Raw genomic sequence first — 12996 nt, 5'->3', positions numbered from 1 at the left:
TCTGGTCCTGGTTGCGCCGATGCTGTGATCTTGCCTTTGGACAACTCCCTTTCACATATGCATGAGACTGTTATCATCTCTCTCAACATCATCATAGAGAGCAATTACCGACCATTATTGTAATATGACATGTATCTGTTTCTATTATTGCTTATCCTTTATACCCACGGTCAAAATACATAAAAGCCAAAAGGCACAGATGATGGTGGACATCCAAGCATACCACTGCAGGATCAAATTGGCAACATACTTTGAAAGGAAAAGGAAGAAAGAACCCCCGCCATTCACACCTAATTCAAATTGGACGCCAAAAATTGGGTCATTACCGTCGCATATCAGATCCTAATTGGAGCCGACACGTATGCCACCAAAAATTTCAATTGGACAATCAGAGACACAAACAATTTATCCACAGAAGAAAGCTTTGCATTAAAACAGTTAAAAAACAACAACCACATTGTTATTAAGCCAGCGGACAAGGGCAGCGCTGTTGTCATTTTGGACAGAGAGCAGTACATATGGGAGGCCCAAAGACAACTAAAAAACACCAAACACTATAAAAAACTCGACAACCCCATATTTTATGAAACCACTCCGATGGTCACGAAGATTGTTGATGGAATGTGTGCAGAAGGTTTTTACAAATAAAAAACAGAAACAATACCTTCTAGGTCACACCAATCCACGGGCCAGAGGGTTTTATCTATTACCAAAAATCCATAAAGATCCTGCACAATGGAGCAAACCCTTTGAGATACCTCCAGGACGCCCCATTGTGCAGTAGTGAAACATACCAAATTGCCGAATTTATCTAGCACCACCTAAATCCAATTTCAAACAAACACGCAAGTTACATTAGGGACACATATGATTTTCTGGAAAAATTTTTAAAAACTCCAATTACCAACCGCATCTATTTTATTCACTGTAGACACTGATAGTTTGTACACCAACATTGAAACCAAATCAGGCCTTGAAGCAGTCCAGAAATGGTTTGATAAATTTCCTGATCCAAAACGACCGGACAGTCACCTAATTAAATTATTAGAGATTAGTTTGACTCGATGTAACGGGTGTGTTTAGGACCCAGATGCAGTACACGAAAACGCTCTGGCGGTCGGTAATAACTTTTATTAATACCAACACAAATAGAGTTCAGCTTACAGATAGTGAGTTCGTTCTTCGGGCGGTGAGCCCTAGCAATGTGGGCGTGGCTTGCAGGTAGAGCAGAGCAGAGGAAGGTGAATGGAAAAATACTGGCAGCAGGGGGAGGAGGGAGAATGCAGGAACCATGACACTCGAAATGACTTCGAATTTGATGACCAGTATTACTTGCAAACTTGTAGTACGGCAATGGGTAAAAAATTCACACCCTCGTACGCAAACATCTTCATGGCACATTGGGAAGAGTCTGCACTACCCAATCTCCACTAAAACCGCTTCACTACTACAGATTTCTAGACGATATTTGGGGCGTTTGGACTCACTCCAGAACAGAATTTAATCACTTTATCACATTACTGAACAACCACCATCCATCAGTCAAGGTGAAATATGTGGTGGATGACAATTCGCTCAAATTTTTGGACGTTGTAACTTTCAAAGGACAACGATTTGCAGAAACAGGACAATTGGACTCCAAAGTTTACTTTAAAGACACTGACACACATGCCCTGCTCTGGAAAAATAGTTTTCACCCACGACATACATATAAAGGTCTAATCCGGTCTCAATTACTCCGTTTTCATAAAATTTGCAGCCAAAAACAAGATTTTGAGGAAGCCACGTCAACCCTATTCCGGGCCTTAAAAAACAGAGGATATTCCCGTTCCTTTTTACGGAACGCATGGAAATCCTTTTTGAACCCCAAACATGCAACGGAGAACGGAAAACAAGACATCATCCCCCTCATCACGACCTATTCCAAACAGAGCCTGGGCTTGACCCACATCTTGAGGAAAAATTATGTCGGGTTTTTATCCAACACCACAACGCTCCAAAAACATAAAACCATCTCTGCGTACCGCAGGAACCACAACTTACAGGATCTTTTAGTACATAGCAAACTAAAACCGACCACGAACGGGGTACAAAGACTGTGTTTGGAATATAGACACATTCAGTTTGCGACCAACTCACAATCCAAAATGGTCATAAAATTTGGGCCTCCCATAGGGCCAGAAACAACCAATTGTGTTTATTTGATCTATTGTTCCAAGTGTAATATGAAATATGTCGGAGAAACCAAGAACTCTATGAAAATGAGACTAATACAGCATAGATACAACATCAGGCACCAGAAAAGAACAGATACATTTCTGGTGAAACACTTTATCACACACAAACTCGAGTCATTAAGGGTCATGGGACTACAGAACCCTAAGTCCTTTATGGACAGACTCCTTACATAAAAAACACGAAAAACATTGGATCAGTACACTTGGAACAAAATATCCTTGGGGTCTGAATGAGCAGTGAGGGGCACCAGACGCCGATCCCAGGATGGCCCGTGCTTTACGTGGAAATTTGTTTTCCCGGATTGTTCAATTTCCCCTAACCCTAAACCCTAACCCTAACCCTAACCCTAAACCTAAACCTAACCCTAACCCTAACCATCCCTTTAACCCTAGATTATTAATTTCATAACGCCTAACCCTAACCGGAATTCTTATTTTAAGACTCATACCCCTCATATGTCTTTACCGACCAATTTCCTAACCCTAACCATCCCCCTATCCCTATTAATAATGTTAAACCCTAAATTAAATATTAAATTATATAAAATAAGAAATTAATAGATAAACGAATCAATTTATAACCCTAAAAATATCAATCACGAATAAACCAATTAATAGATAAACAAACAAATAAAATAAATATAAAATAATAAAATAAAATTAATAAATAAATCTGTTTTTCATAACTTTCTGCAATGAAGCTCTTTTTGGAAAATGTGTTTATTTTGGGGAGTCACTGAGAGGTCCCAGACACGGGATTTGATGGATGGAGAATGCATCAGACTGTCCAAATTTCTCTCATCCTAACCCAACAGACCCAAACGGGCCTAAGAAAAAGTATTGACAATGAATCAATTTCCATTGATAATGGCCAATTTTAAAGTAATTATTAGAGATACGAATCTCCTGGACCCCCGGGGCCTCTCCTTTCCTTTTCTTTTTTTATGAGTCTTAAAAGCACTCTCCCTTTCCCCCCTTTAAGAAATTACTTTAACTCCCTCACAGAAGAACTTTAGTTAAAATATTTCAAATACGAATTCATTATTTATTACGGGGATTTAACAGGGTCCAGAACTTGGAAACACCCACACTAACATTGTCCGGTCAGCTGACTTCTTGGGGTCAAAGTGAAGACTTTGGCCTCTGCATCAGTCACATCATTTTGACAAACAGCCCGCAGCTGGATTCATATTACGTGTTTTAGACTCATCGCACATTTGAAAATCTAAAGATAAGCTGTGATAGTCTGATGACCTGCGCAGGTGACCCTGGCTGTGGCCCAATAATAGCCCCCAATGACCACTACCAAGATAAGCAGTTATGGACAAAGAACAAATGAAAATCACTTTTTACAGGTTTGGGCTGCGATAAAAAACGGGCTGAGTATCTGCTCTGTGATCAACTGACCTTTGTATGATCTCCGGGTTTGGTCTTTGACGAACATCTCGTGTCCAACATCAGAGGAAAAAAAGATATTTTATAAAGTCTCTGAAGAAAAACACATCCCAGAAATGTTCCACATAAGCAGATTTATTATTGAAGTCCAACATCACAAAGAAGCTGCAAATAAAAACTCGAATACAAATAAAAACAGCAAAGAGGATCACTACACGTGACAACAGCTCAGTTTCAGTGCGCTGCCTGACTTTTACCTGCAAACTATTTCTAAGTCCGTCACACCTCTGACGAAATATTCAAACAAAAACAAGATTCTTCGATATCAACAACATTGTGTTTTTGAATCATTTCAGTCTAATAGACAAATTAATTATTATTAATTAGCACATATCAAACATGTTTTGATGGTTACCAGCTGTTACTGTTCTGTCTGCAGGCCAGAGGACAAACTCAGGACGGACATTAAAAACAACAAAAACAGCTGATTCTTACTCCAACAGTGAAAAACAAACTGAGCGCCAACATCACGGTGACATTTTTTACCTTCTCTCTCTGTCCGCCATCTTGGATCAATTTTGTACAAAATTCAGACGGTCGCACTTTTTACGGCAACAGGTGATGGCATACGGCCTGAAAGAAACGGGGCATGCTGGGAGAAAAAGTGTTTCACATCGACACTGAACTGCTCAAAGAACAAAAACTTTTTCGTCTCCTCGTCTAATTCGTCCTCGCTCTACTTGTGTCCCTTGCTGGTCTTGAAGGACACCTGGAGAACTTTGTCTCCCAGCCGGTACCCGTTCAGGCTGTGGATCGCCATGGCTGCCTCCTCGTAGTTGGTCATGGTCACGAAGCCGAAGCCTTTGCACTTGTTGGTGTTGAAATCTCGGATCACCTTCACGTTGACAACGGCGCCAAATGGCCCGAACATCTGCCACAAGATGGCCTCGTCGGCGTCCTGACCCAGATTGTAGATGAAGATGCACCAACCGGCCGAGGAGTTTGTGACTCCACCCCCTCCGCCCATGTGATCCACGCTCATCGGCGAAAACCTGGAACAAAGGACGCGAAGGCTTTGATCAGAAATCTGATTTTTCTCTGTTGTCAGCTGGCGTCAGCGAGTGAGCGTACCTGAACCTCTGGGCCTGGTGATGGACGGGTCCTCCAAAGCGTCGTGACTGGCCGTGGTACATCTGCGACATCATCTGAGAGTTCCTGGCCTGATTGGGGTTGGCGGCAAACTTGACCGTGATTGGCTCAGAGCTGCCCGGAGGTGCGTGCCCGTTCAGGTGTTTCACGGCGTCCTCGGCCTCGGACCTCTTATCGAACCGGATGAAGGCCACGCCCCGTGACAGACCTAGATAGCCGATCAGATTACAGGTGAGGAGAATCGGGTTTGATCGCACGACCGATCATGTGACCGATGAGCGGGCGTTACCGGAGGCCTGGTCCACCAGCACTCTGGAGTTGATGATGTGCCCAAACCGGCTGAACATGTCCTCCAGGTCCTGCTGACTCAGAGTCCTCGACAGCCCGCTGATGTACAAGTTTGCATCTTTGATCATGTCTGAACTCGGCCGCGCAAACGACACCTGCGAGGAGGAGACAGGAAGCGTCTCAGTGCGTGTCTCGCCGCCACAAACAATGTCAATCAAAACAACACTGAACCAAATTAAACAGTTACATCCATCTTTAAAGAACATCCAGAAATATCTTAAATATGTTTGAATATTCAATATTAAAAAAACAAACAAAAACAAAAAACATTTATCCAGATTTGTCCCAAAAAATATAAACAAAAAGACAAAATAAAAGCATCCAAAAAGCCTCCGATCATTAAGCACTTTTGTCAAAATAAAAGCACAAATGCATGAAAAGAAAAGTTTGGCACAGTGTCACACTGAGCTGAAGAAACTCACAGCTTCAGTGTCAACATGTGTCGAGTTAAAAAAACAAAAACAAACATGACAGCAGTGTTTAAAATACCTTCATGAAGAGAGCGCCCTCTACTGTCCAGGGAACATAACACATCTATCAGGTGAGAGGAAAATCAAAGAGCACCTGTGGCACGTTACCTTGATAGTTTTAGACTGTAGCCTCAGGCCATTGAGGGTACTGATAGCCCTCTCTGCATCACTAGGGTTAACAAAGTTAACAAAGCCGTAACCTAAACTGTGGCCTAGAGAAACACAAAGGAAAACAACTAAATAACAGAAGAAAACTGTCTGAGTTACAGCCTCCGTCACACACTCTGGAGATTAAAAAAAAATACACACAATCAGAAGACAATTCATCAACTCTGTCCAACGTCTCCACAGAGACACAAACGTCTTCTGAACGAGACCAGAAAACTGTTTCACGCAGACCGCTCAGAGCGCTGTCAACACACATCGGGGCGATAAAAACGCCCTTCAGGGACAGAAACCCTCTCTGGGAACTAATGATTTGGCGTGTTTGTGTTTTTTAGTTCGGCCCGTGTCCGTTCACTAACATGGGGGGCAGCCTGAGGACCTGGACTGCAGCCAGCCCCCAGGGGCCGATCCGCATTGAATTACCTCACTTTGAGCTCTTCGGGGAGCCGTCGTGTCGTCCATTTTTACATACAGTTTATATTTCAACGTTAAACATTTAAACCAGAAACACGCGGTCTGTTTTAAATTTCATTTACGATCGGGGCGTCGGCTCTCCGCACCCGGCCCCTCACCCCCCCAGTGAGTCGTATTTTCAAGACTAAGCTGACTAAGCTGACAGTTTTCTCACCTCGTTCAGAAGAAACACTTCATACAAAACATGAAATATTCAACATTTACAGACATTTTCAAACCTGAAAATTAAATTTAAACATGTGAAAACAGCGTTTTAACATTTTAAAAAATAAGTCGAAAAATAAAAACAAACAGCTGATCTCGGGTTGGGCGATATGTCGGAGACGGTTCTGAATTTACGAGGATTTCGCTCTGTGGTCGACATTGATGATTTCTGATTTTGTTTACTGTGAACACGTTATCGTCATCATCGATTACTGATCCATATCGCCCGGCCCCGATGTCATCGATCAGATACCTGATACACACTCTGACTGAGGACATTACACCTGGTGTGAAAAACAAAAAACATCACAGCAGTGCAAGACAGAAAATACTCAGATACAGGTCCGATTTAAAAATCCATCCGTCACAGAACCGTTCTTTAAAAAAACAAAAACATCATGAGATCCAATTAAAAACAAAACAAAAACACAAAATCAGCCGAGTGTCAATAAAAACATCCGAAAACAAACATCTGAAACAAAACAGTACACAGCAAATACTGCAGACAGTACTACAACTACTCACAATAAAACTACAACTACTGCTGCAACAAGTACTCCTGCAGCTACCACTACAACAAAGTACTACAAGGTACTCAACTCCTGTTCACCAAGTTCAATTGTAGAATAAGTACTGCAGTACAATGAATCAGAATCCGAGTCTTCAGTAGTGCTACTCATAAATGCGGTTCCTCTGCAGTACTACAGTATAAATACTGCTCCTCTGCAGTACTACAGTATAAATACTGCTCCTCTGTAGTACTGATACATATAAATACTGCTCCTCTGTGGTACTGATGTGTAAATACTGCTACTCTGTAGTACTGATGTGTAAATACTGCTCCTCTGTAGTACTGATGTGTAAATACTGTAGTATTGATGTGTAAATACTGCTCCTCTGTAGTACTGATGTGTAAATACTGCTCCTCTGTAGTACTGATGTGTAAATACTGCTCCTCTGTAGTACTGATGTGTAAATACTGTAGTATTGATGTGTAAATACTGCTCCTCTATAGTGCTGATGTGTAAATACTGCTCCTCTGTAGTACTGATGTGCAAAAACTGTAGTATTGATGTGTAAATACTGCTCCTCTGTAGTACTGATGTGTAAACACTGCTCCTCTGTAGTACTGATGTGTAAATACTGCTCCTCTGTAGTACTGATGTGTAAATACTGTAGTATTGATGTGTAAATACTGCTCCTCTGTAGTACTGATGTGTAAATACTGTAGTATTGATGTGTAAATACTGCTCCTCTGTAGTACTGATGTGTAAATACTGCTCCTCTGTAGTACTGATGTGTAAATACTGCTCCTCTGTAGTACTGATGTGTAAATACTGTAGTATTGATGTGTAAATACTGCTCCTCTATAGTGCTGATGTGTAAATACTGCTCCTCTGTAGTACTGATGTGCAAAAACTGTAGTATTGATGTGTAAATACTGCTCCTCTGTAGTACTGATGTGTAAACACTGCTCCTCTGTAGTACTGATATGTAAATACTGCTCCTCTGTAGTACTGATGTGTAAATACTGTAGTATTGATGTGTAAATACTGCTCCTCTGTAGTACTGATGTGTAAATACTGCTCCTCTGTAGTACTGATGTGTAAATACTGCTCCTCTGTAGTACTGATGTCTTTGACAGAACAAGTCGTAACAACAAACATCAAACTATGCAGACAGTGTAGAACTACAGTACTAATGTTTGTTAGATAGTACTGCAGTAGTACTGAGATCTGTTGCTCTATAGTACTCCAGTTGTACTGAGGCCTGGTGCTTTGTATACTCCAGTAGTACTGAAAGCTGGTGCTCTGTAGTACTCCTGTAGTACTGACAGCTGGTGCTCCATACTACTTAAGTAGCACAGAGAGTTGGTGCTTTGTACTACTCCAGTAGTACTGACAGCTGATGCCCTGTAGTACTGCAGTGGTACTGACACCCGATGCTCTGTAGTACTGCAGTAGTACTGACAGCTGATGCTCTGTAGTACTGCAGTAGTACTGACAGCTGATGCTCTGTAGTACTGCGGTAGTGCTGAGAGCTAGTGCTCTGCAGTACTGAGAGCTGGTGCTCTGTAGTACTGCAGTATTACTGGGAGCTGGTGCTCTGTAGTAATGCAGTAGTACTGACAGCTGATGCTCTGTAGTACTGCAGTAGTACTGACAGCTGATGCTCTGTAGTACTCTAGTAGTACTGACAGCTGGTGCTCTGTAGTACTTCCAGAAGAACGGAAAGCAGGTACTCTGTAGTACTTCCAGTAGAAAATAAGAGCTGGTGCTCTGTAGTACTCCAGTAGTACGAAGACCTGGTGCTCTGTAGTACTCCAGTAATACTGAGAGCTAGTGCTCTGTGGTACTCAAGTAGTACTGAGACCTGGTGCTCTGCACTACTCCAGTAGTACTGAGACCTGGCGCTCTGTAGTACTCCTGTAATACTGACGTCTGGTCCTCTGTAGTACTGCAGTAGTACTGAGGTTTGGTTCTCTGTAGTACTATTGAGCATATATTTTAAGTGGTTGTCTTTCAAAGCATTAAGTTCAAGTGTTTAAGTATAAGAGCCAATCAGAGGCAGCAGTACTACAGTGGGCGGGGCTACTTGAACCAATCAGAGTCAGCAGTACTACAGTGGGCGGAGATACTTGAACCAATCACAGTCAGCAGTACTACAGTGGGCGGAGTTACCTGCCACTTTGTCCCGGATGAGTTTGGCGGACTCGACGTCTCCAACGCTGCTGAACAGGCTGCGCAGCTCGTCCTGACTCATGCTCTGCGGCAGGTAGTTGACGATCAGGTTTGTTCTGGCATCTTCGTCCTCCATCATCTGCTCGCTGTATCCGTTATCATACAGCTCCTGAGACACACACACACACACACACACCTTTATGACATCAGCTCCCACAAACACCTGTGACCTCCACCTGACCACAGTGTCAAACATGTGTGTGCATAGCAACATGACATAACACAAACTGATCTGGCCAATCACAGGGCAGCACTCACCTTTCCAGCGGCGCCTTTAGAGGCGTGCTGACCGTCTCTGACATCACTCTGGGACGCCTGAACCTCACACACCTGAACAACAACACACACACACACACACACACACACACACACACACAAACAAACAAACAAACAAACAGACACCGGTGTTACACACTACAGACTATCCAGGTCACTCTTACAGGAGGCAGGTGGTACCTTGGTACCTGAACAGACCCACCTACAGGTACATGGGGGTTTGTACAGGTGGGTTTGTACAGGTAAGTTATTACAGGTGGGTTTGTACAGGTACAGGAGGAGTGTGTTCAGGTATAGACAGGGTCCCACAGGTAAGGGGGGGGTCTTCTGAGCTGTAGATCTGATTAGGAAGTTGATGACTGACTCACCTTCAGGTACCTGATGTGTCCTCGTCTTAATGCCATGGAGACTCAGGTGGTTCACTGCGTCTGAGAGAACAGGTGAGAAAGACAAAATTTCTGTCAGATGATCAGATGAAGGACAGCTGGACGGTCAGAGCGATCACATGACCTTCATTAAATACCAGCTCTATGACAGCCCCGAGCTGTGTTCGAAACCGTCCCCTCTCACGGATAAAGAGCACTACATAGACAGCTAAATACAGTTAACTACAATTAACTACAGTTAAATACAGTTAACTACAATTAACTACAGTTAACTACAATTAACTACCGTTAAATACAGTTAACTACAATTAACTACATTTAACTACAATTAACTACAGTTAAATACAGTTAACTACAATTAACTACAGTTAACTACAATTAACTACAATTAACTACAGTTAACTACAATTAACTACAGTTAAATACAGTTAACTACAATTAACTAAAATTAACTACAATTAACTACAGTTAAATAAAGTTAACTACAATTAACTACAGTTGACTACAGTTAACTACAATTAACTACAGTTGACTACAGTTAACTACAATTAACTACAGCTGTGTGTGTGTGTGTGTGTGTGTGTGTGTGTCTGTGTGTGTGTGTGTGTGTGTGTGTGTGTCTGTGTGTGTGTGTGTGCGAGAGGGGGGGCTGCCAGGTGAACACACTCGGGCACTGAGTTCAGTCTCAGGTAAAAACAAACAAACAAACAAACAAACAAACAAACAAACAAACCGGATGTTCAGCGGTTCGTGTTTGTATGAAGCTAACGTTAGCCACATGCTAGGCTGGGCCGCGCGGTCACTGCCTGGGCGGCTAAAGGCGGCTAACAGCGGGAGCTAACGCCGCTGACACGCGTGTTGCTTCTTACCTTTAGCTGTGGCCGACAGGTGAGAACTGAACGGTGTGTTTATCGATCGGCGGAGGTTGTGTTGATGCTAAGCTAACTAACGGCCGATTCTGTGCTGCTGTTAGCTGTTAGCTGCTCTTCACACAAAGGACACCAACTCACGCGGAGTCAAATATCGCGATATCTTCTTCTTCTTCTTCTGTTGGGTTTAACGGCGGTTGGCGTCCATAGTCGCATTACCGCCACCTGATGGATTTACCTAAAAGTTTCCACTTACAGTTTATACATAAAAATTAAAATCATAATCGTAAATAAAGAAAATAACCGGAATCAAAATGAATAATCATTAATAATAACTAAAAAACTGTTGGTGGTTCTGTCCACAGTCTAAGGAATGTCTTGTATGCTTGGTATGATATATGTTTTTTCAACGTGTGCAGCAAGATGTTGGAGATCTTCTACCAGTCTGTTGTCTCCAGTGCCGTCTTCTTCGCTGCTGTTTGTTGGGGTAGCAGCATCAGAGCCAGTGACACCAACAGACGTAATAAAATCATTAGGAAAGCTGGCTCTGTGGTGGGTTTCAGGCTGGAGACCGTGGAGACGGTGGTGGAGAGGAGGACACTTAAAAAACTGCTCGCCATCACGAACAGTGCTGAGCACCCCCTCCACCGCACACTGGACCGACAGCGGAGCACCTTCTCCAACAGACTGATTCAGCTTCGCTGTCAAAAGGACAGATACAGGAAATCTTTCCTGCCACGAGCCATCCACCTGTACAATAACTCACCTCTGTCTGCTCCTTAAACTCTGCTCTGAGCTCCATGTCATTTATGTTATTTATTCAGATACTGTCGGTTGTCTTATATTCCGGTCAAATTTTGCTTACTGTACCTCTGCAACTGCAGTCACTCCGCACTTTACACTTGTATATATGTATAGTCTCTTAGTTTTTAGTTTTTTTAAGCGTATTCCTTTTATATTCTATTAATATTGTTTGCTCTTTATTCTCTTTGTTCTTACTGTATGGCACTGCTACACTCCAATTTCTCAGTTTTGAGATCAATAAAGTGTATCTATCTATCTATATATGTTTTCCTTTCTTAGAAATCTTTCCCCTTTTTCAAATATACTTTTAAAGTTAGTTTCAGAGCCATTTCTGTCTTTTATTTATTTACTCATGTTTACTGATGTTTGCACTTTACTGTTTTGCACTTGATGTGATTGCATCCAATTTCGTTGTACATGTACAATGACAATAAAGATATTCTAATCTATTCTATTCAGAACATCAGGATGTTCTGTCCACAGTCTGAGGAACATTCAGCCAGACACGAAGGTTTTTAAAATCATTCGACCAGGTGGGGAGTTAACTCTTACCCAGAAAAACAATCTCACTGTGCTGAAGTTGTAATTAAAGACATGATGTGATGACAAGGACTCACTATCTGGGTTTCCATCACAGAGTCGCACAAAAATTAGGTGATATTTTCAAAATTTGAATAAAACACAATTGCGAGATGACTGCGTTTCCATTGAGTAATAGCCTATTACACATCTTCTCTCGCAATGTTACGCGACATCTTCTCTGGTGATAACATCCCAGTAACCATGGCAATGGATGTCCAAAAAATTGGCAGCTTTATTTCTGTTGCAACAGCTCAATAAAATCAATCGCATATCTCTGTAATTTGTTTGTCAGGTATCAGACTGAATGAGATCTCGGGGTCTCTTCCTCCGTCCACATGTACAGAGTCCTGTTTTGGAGAATGTCATGTGACTTTGTTGTATACTTCTTCTTCTTCTTCTTTGGGTTTAATCAACATCATATGAGCTATATTTTGTATTGCAATTTTAATTTTCGCAGTTTGAGGGTTAATGGAAACCCGCAGACTGACAGCGGAGGGAGCCCTAACACACCTCCATATTTACAGTTGAAACTTCAAATTCCTGCGAAATCCATCTAGAAACTGAAATGTTAACACAAAACTTCACATGACGATAGGATATTAGTTGTACCCATGTCTGCAAGCGTCTGAGTTTGTGGTAGATTTGTTAAGCCATGTTTCTAATTAAACAAAAACGATTTCTGATAAAACTATAAAATATTTCTGAAAATCAAAAGCAATGTTGATAAACAATAAAATAATTCAGATAAATTGATAGCATCTGTTGAAACAGCCAGAGCTATTAAAATCTAACATTGGTAAAAGAGTGAATAAGAGAGTGAATAAAGAGCAACTCAACCTACAATTCTACAATTCTACAATTTCATTTAGCAGACGCTTTTATCCAAAGCGACGTAC

At 41.9% G+C, this 12996-nt stretch overlaps 1 protein-coding gene across 1 annotated transcript; it reads right to left on the bottom strand.

The window, feature by feature from the left end:
* Window positions 1-3751: 3751 nt before the first annotated feature.
* LOC121939834 (ELAV-like protein 1) lies at window positions 3752-10874 on the bottom strand. The gene is made up of 8 exons (XM_088078250.1): window positions 10715-10874; window positions 9828-9887; window positions 9442-9513; window positions 9124-9292; window positions 5708-5811; window positions 5071-5224; window positions 4764-4989; window positions 3752-4684 (listed from the first exon to the last, which is right to left on the bottom strand). The coding sequence occupies exons 2-8, from the start codon at window positions 9861-9863 to the stop codon at window positions 4369-4371; spliced, it is 1077 nt and encodes a 358-aa protein (XP_087934376.1). The 5' UTR covers window positions 9864-9887; window positions 10715-10874; the 3' UTR covers window positions 3752-4368.
* Window positions 10875-12996: the final 2122 nt, after the last annotated feature.

The sequence above is a fragment of the Plectropomus leopardus genome, chromosome 5, assembly GCF_026936395.1.
Source record: "Plectropomus leopardus strain MGB_pleo_1.0 chromosome 5, ASM2693639v1, whole genome shotgun sequence".
In the NCBI taxonomy this organism is placed as follows: Eukaryota; Metazoa; Chordata; class Actinopteri; order Perciformes; family Serranidae; genus Plectropomus; species Plectropomus leopardus.
The sequence above is the reverse complement of the archived record's forward strand: the minus strand, read 5'-3'. Positions and strand labels throughout refer to the sequence as shown.

Bases quoted from the DNA above. Each gene is read 5' to 3' on its own strand.
- LOC121939834 (XM_088078250.1), bottom strand. From the start codon at position 9,863: ATGGCATTAAGACGAGGACACATCAGGTACCTGAAG. The intron at 9,514-9,827 runs GTGAGTCAGTCA...GTTGTTGTTCAG, and splicing joins GACACATCAGGTACCTGAAG to GTGTGTGAGGTTCAGGCGTC. The intron at 4,990-5,070 runs GTAACGCCCGCT...TCGGCTATCTAG, and splicing joins GCTGGTGGACCAGGCCTCCG to GTCTGTCACGGGGCGTGGCC.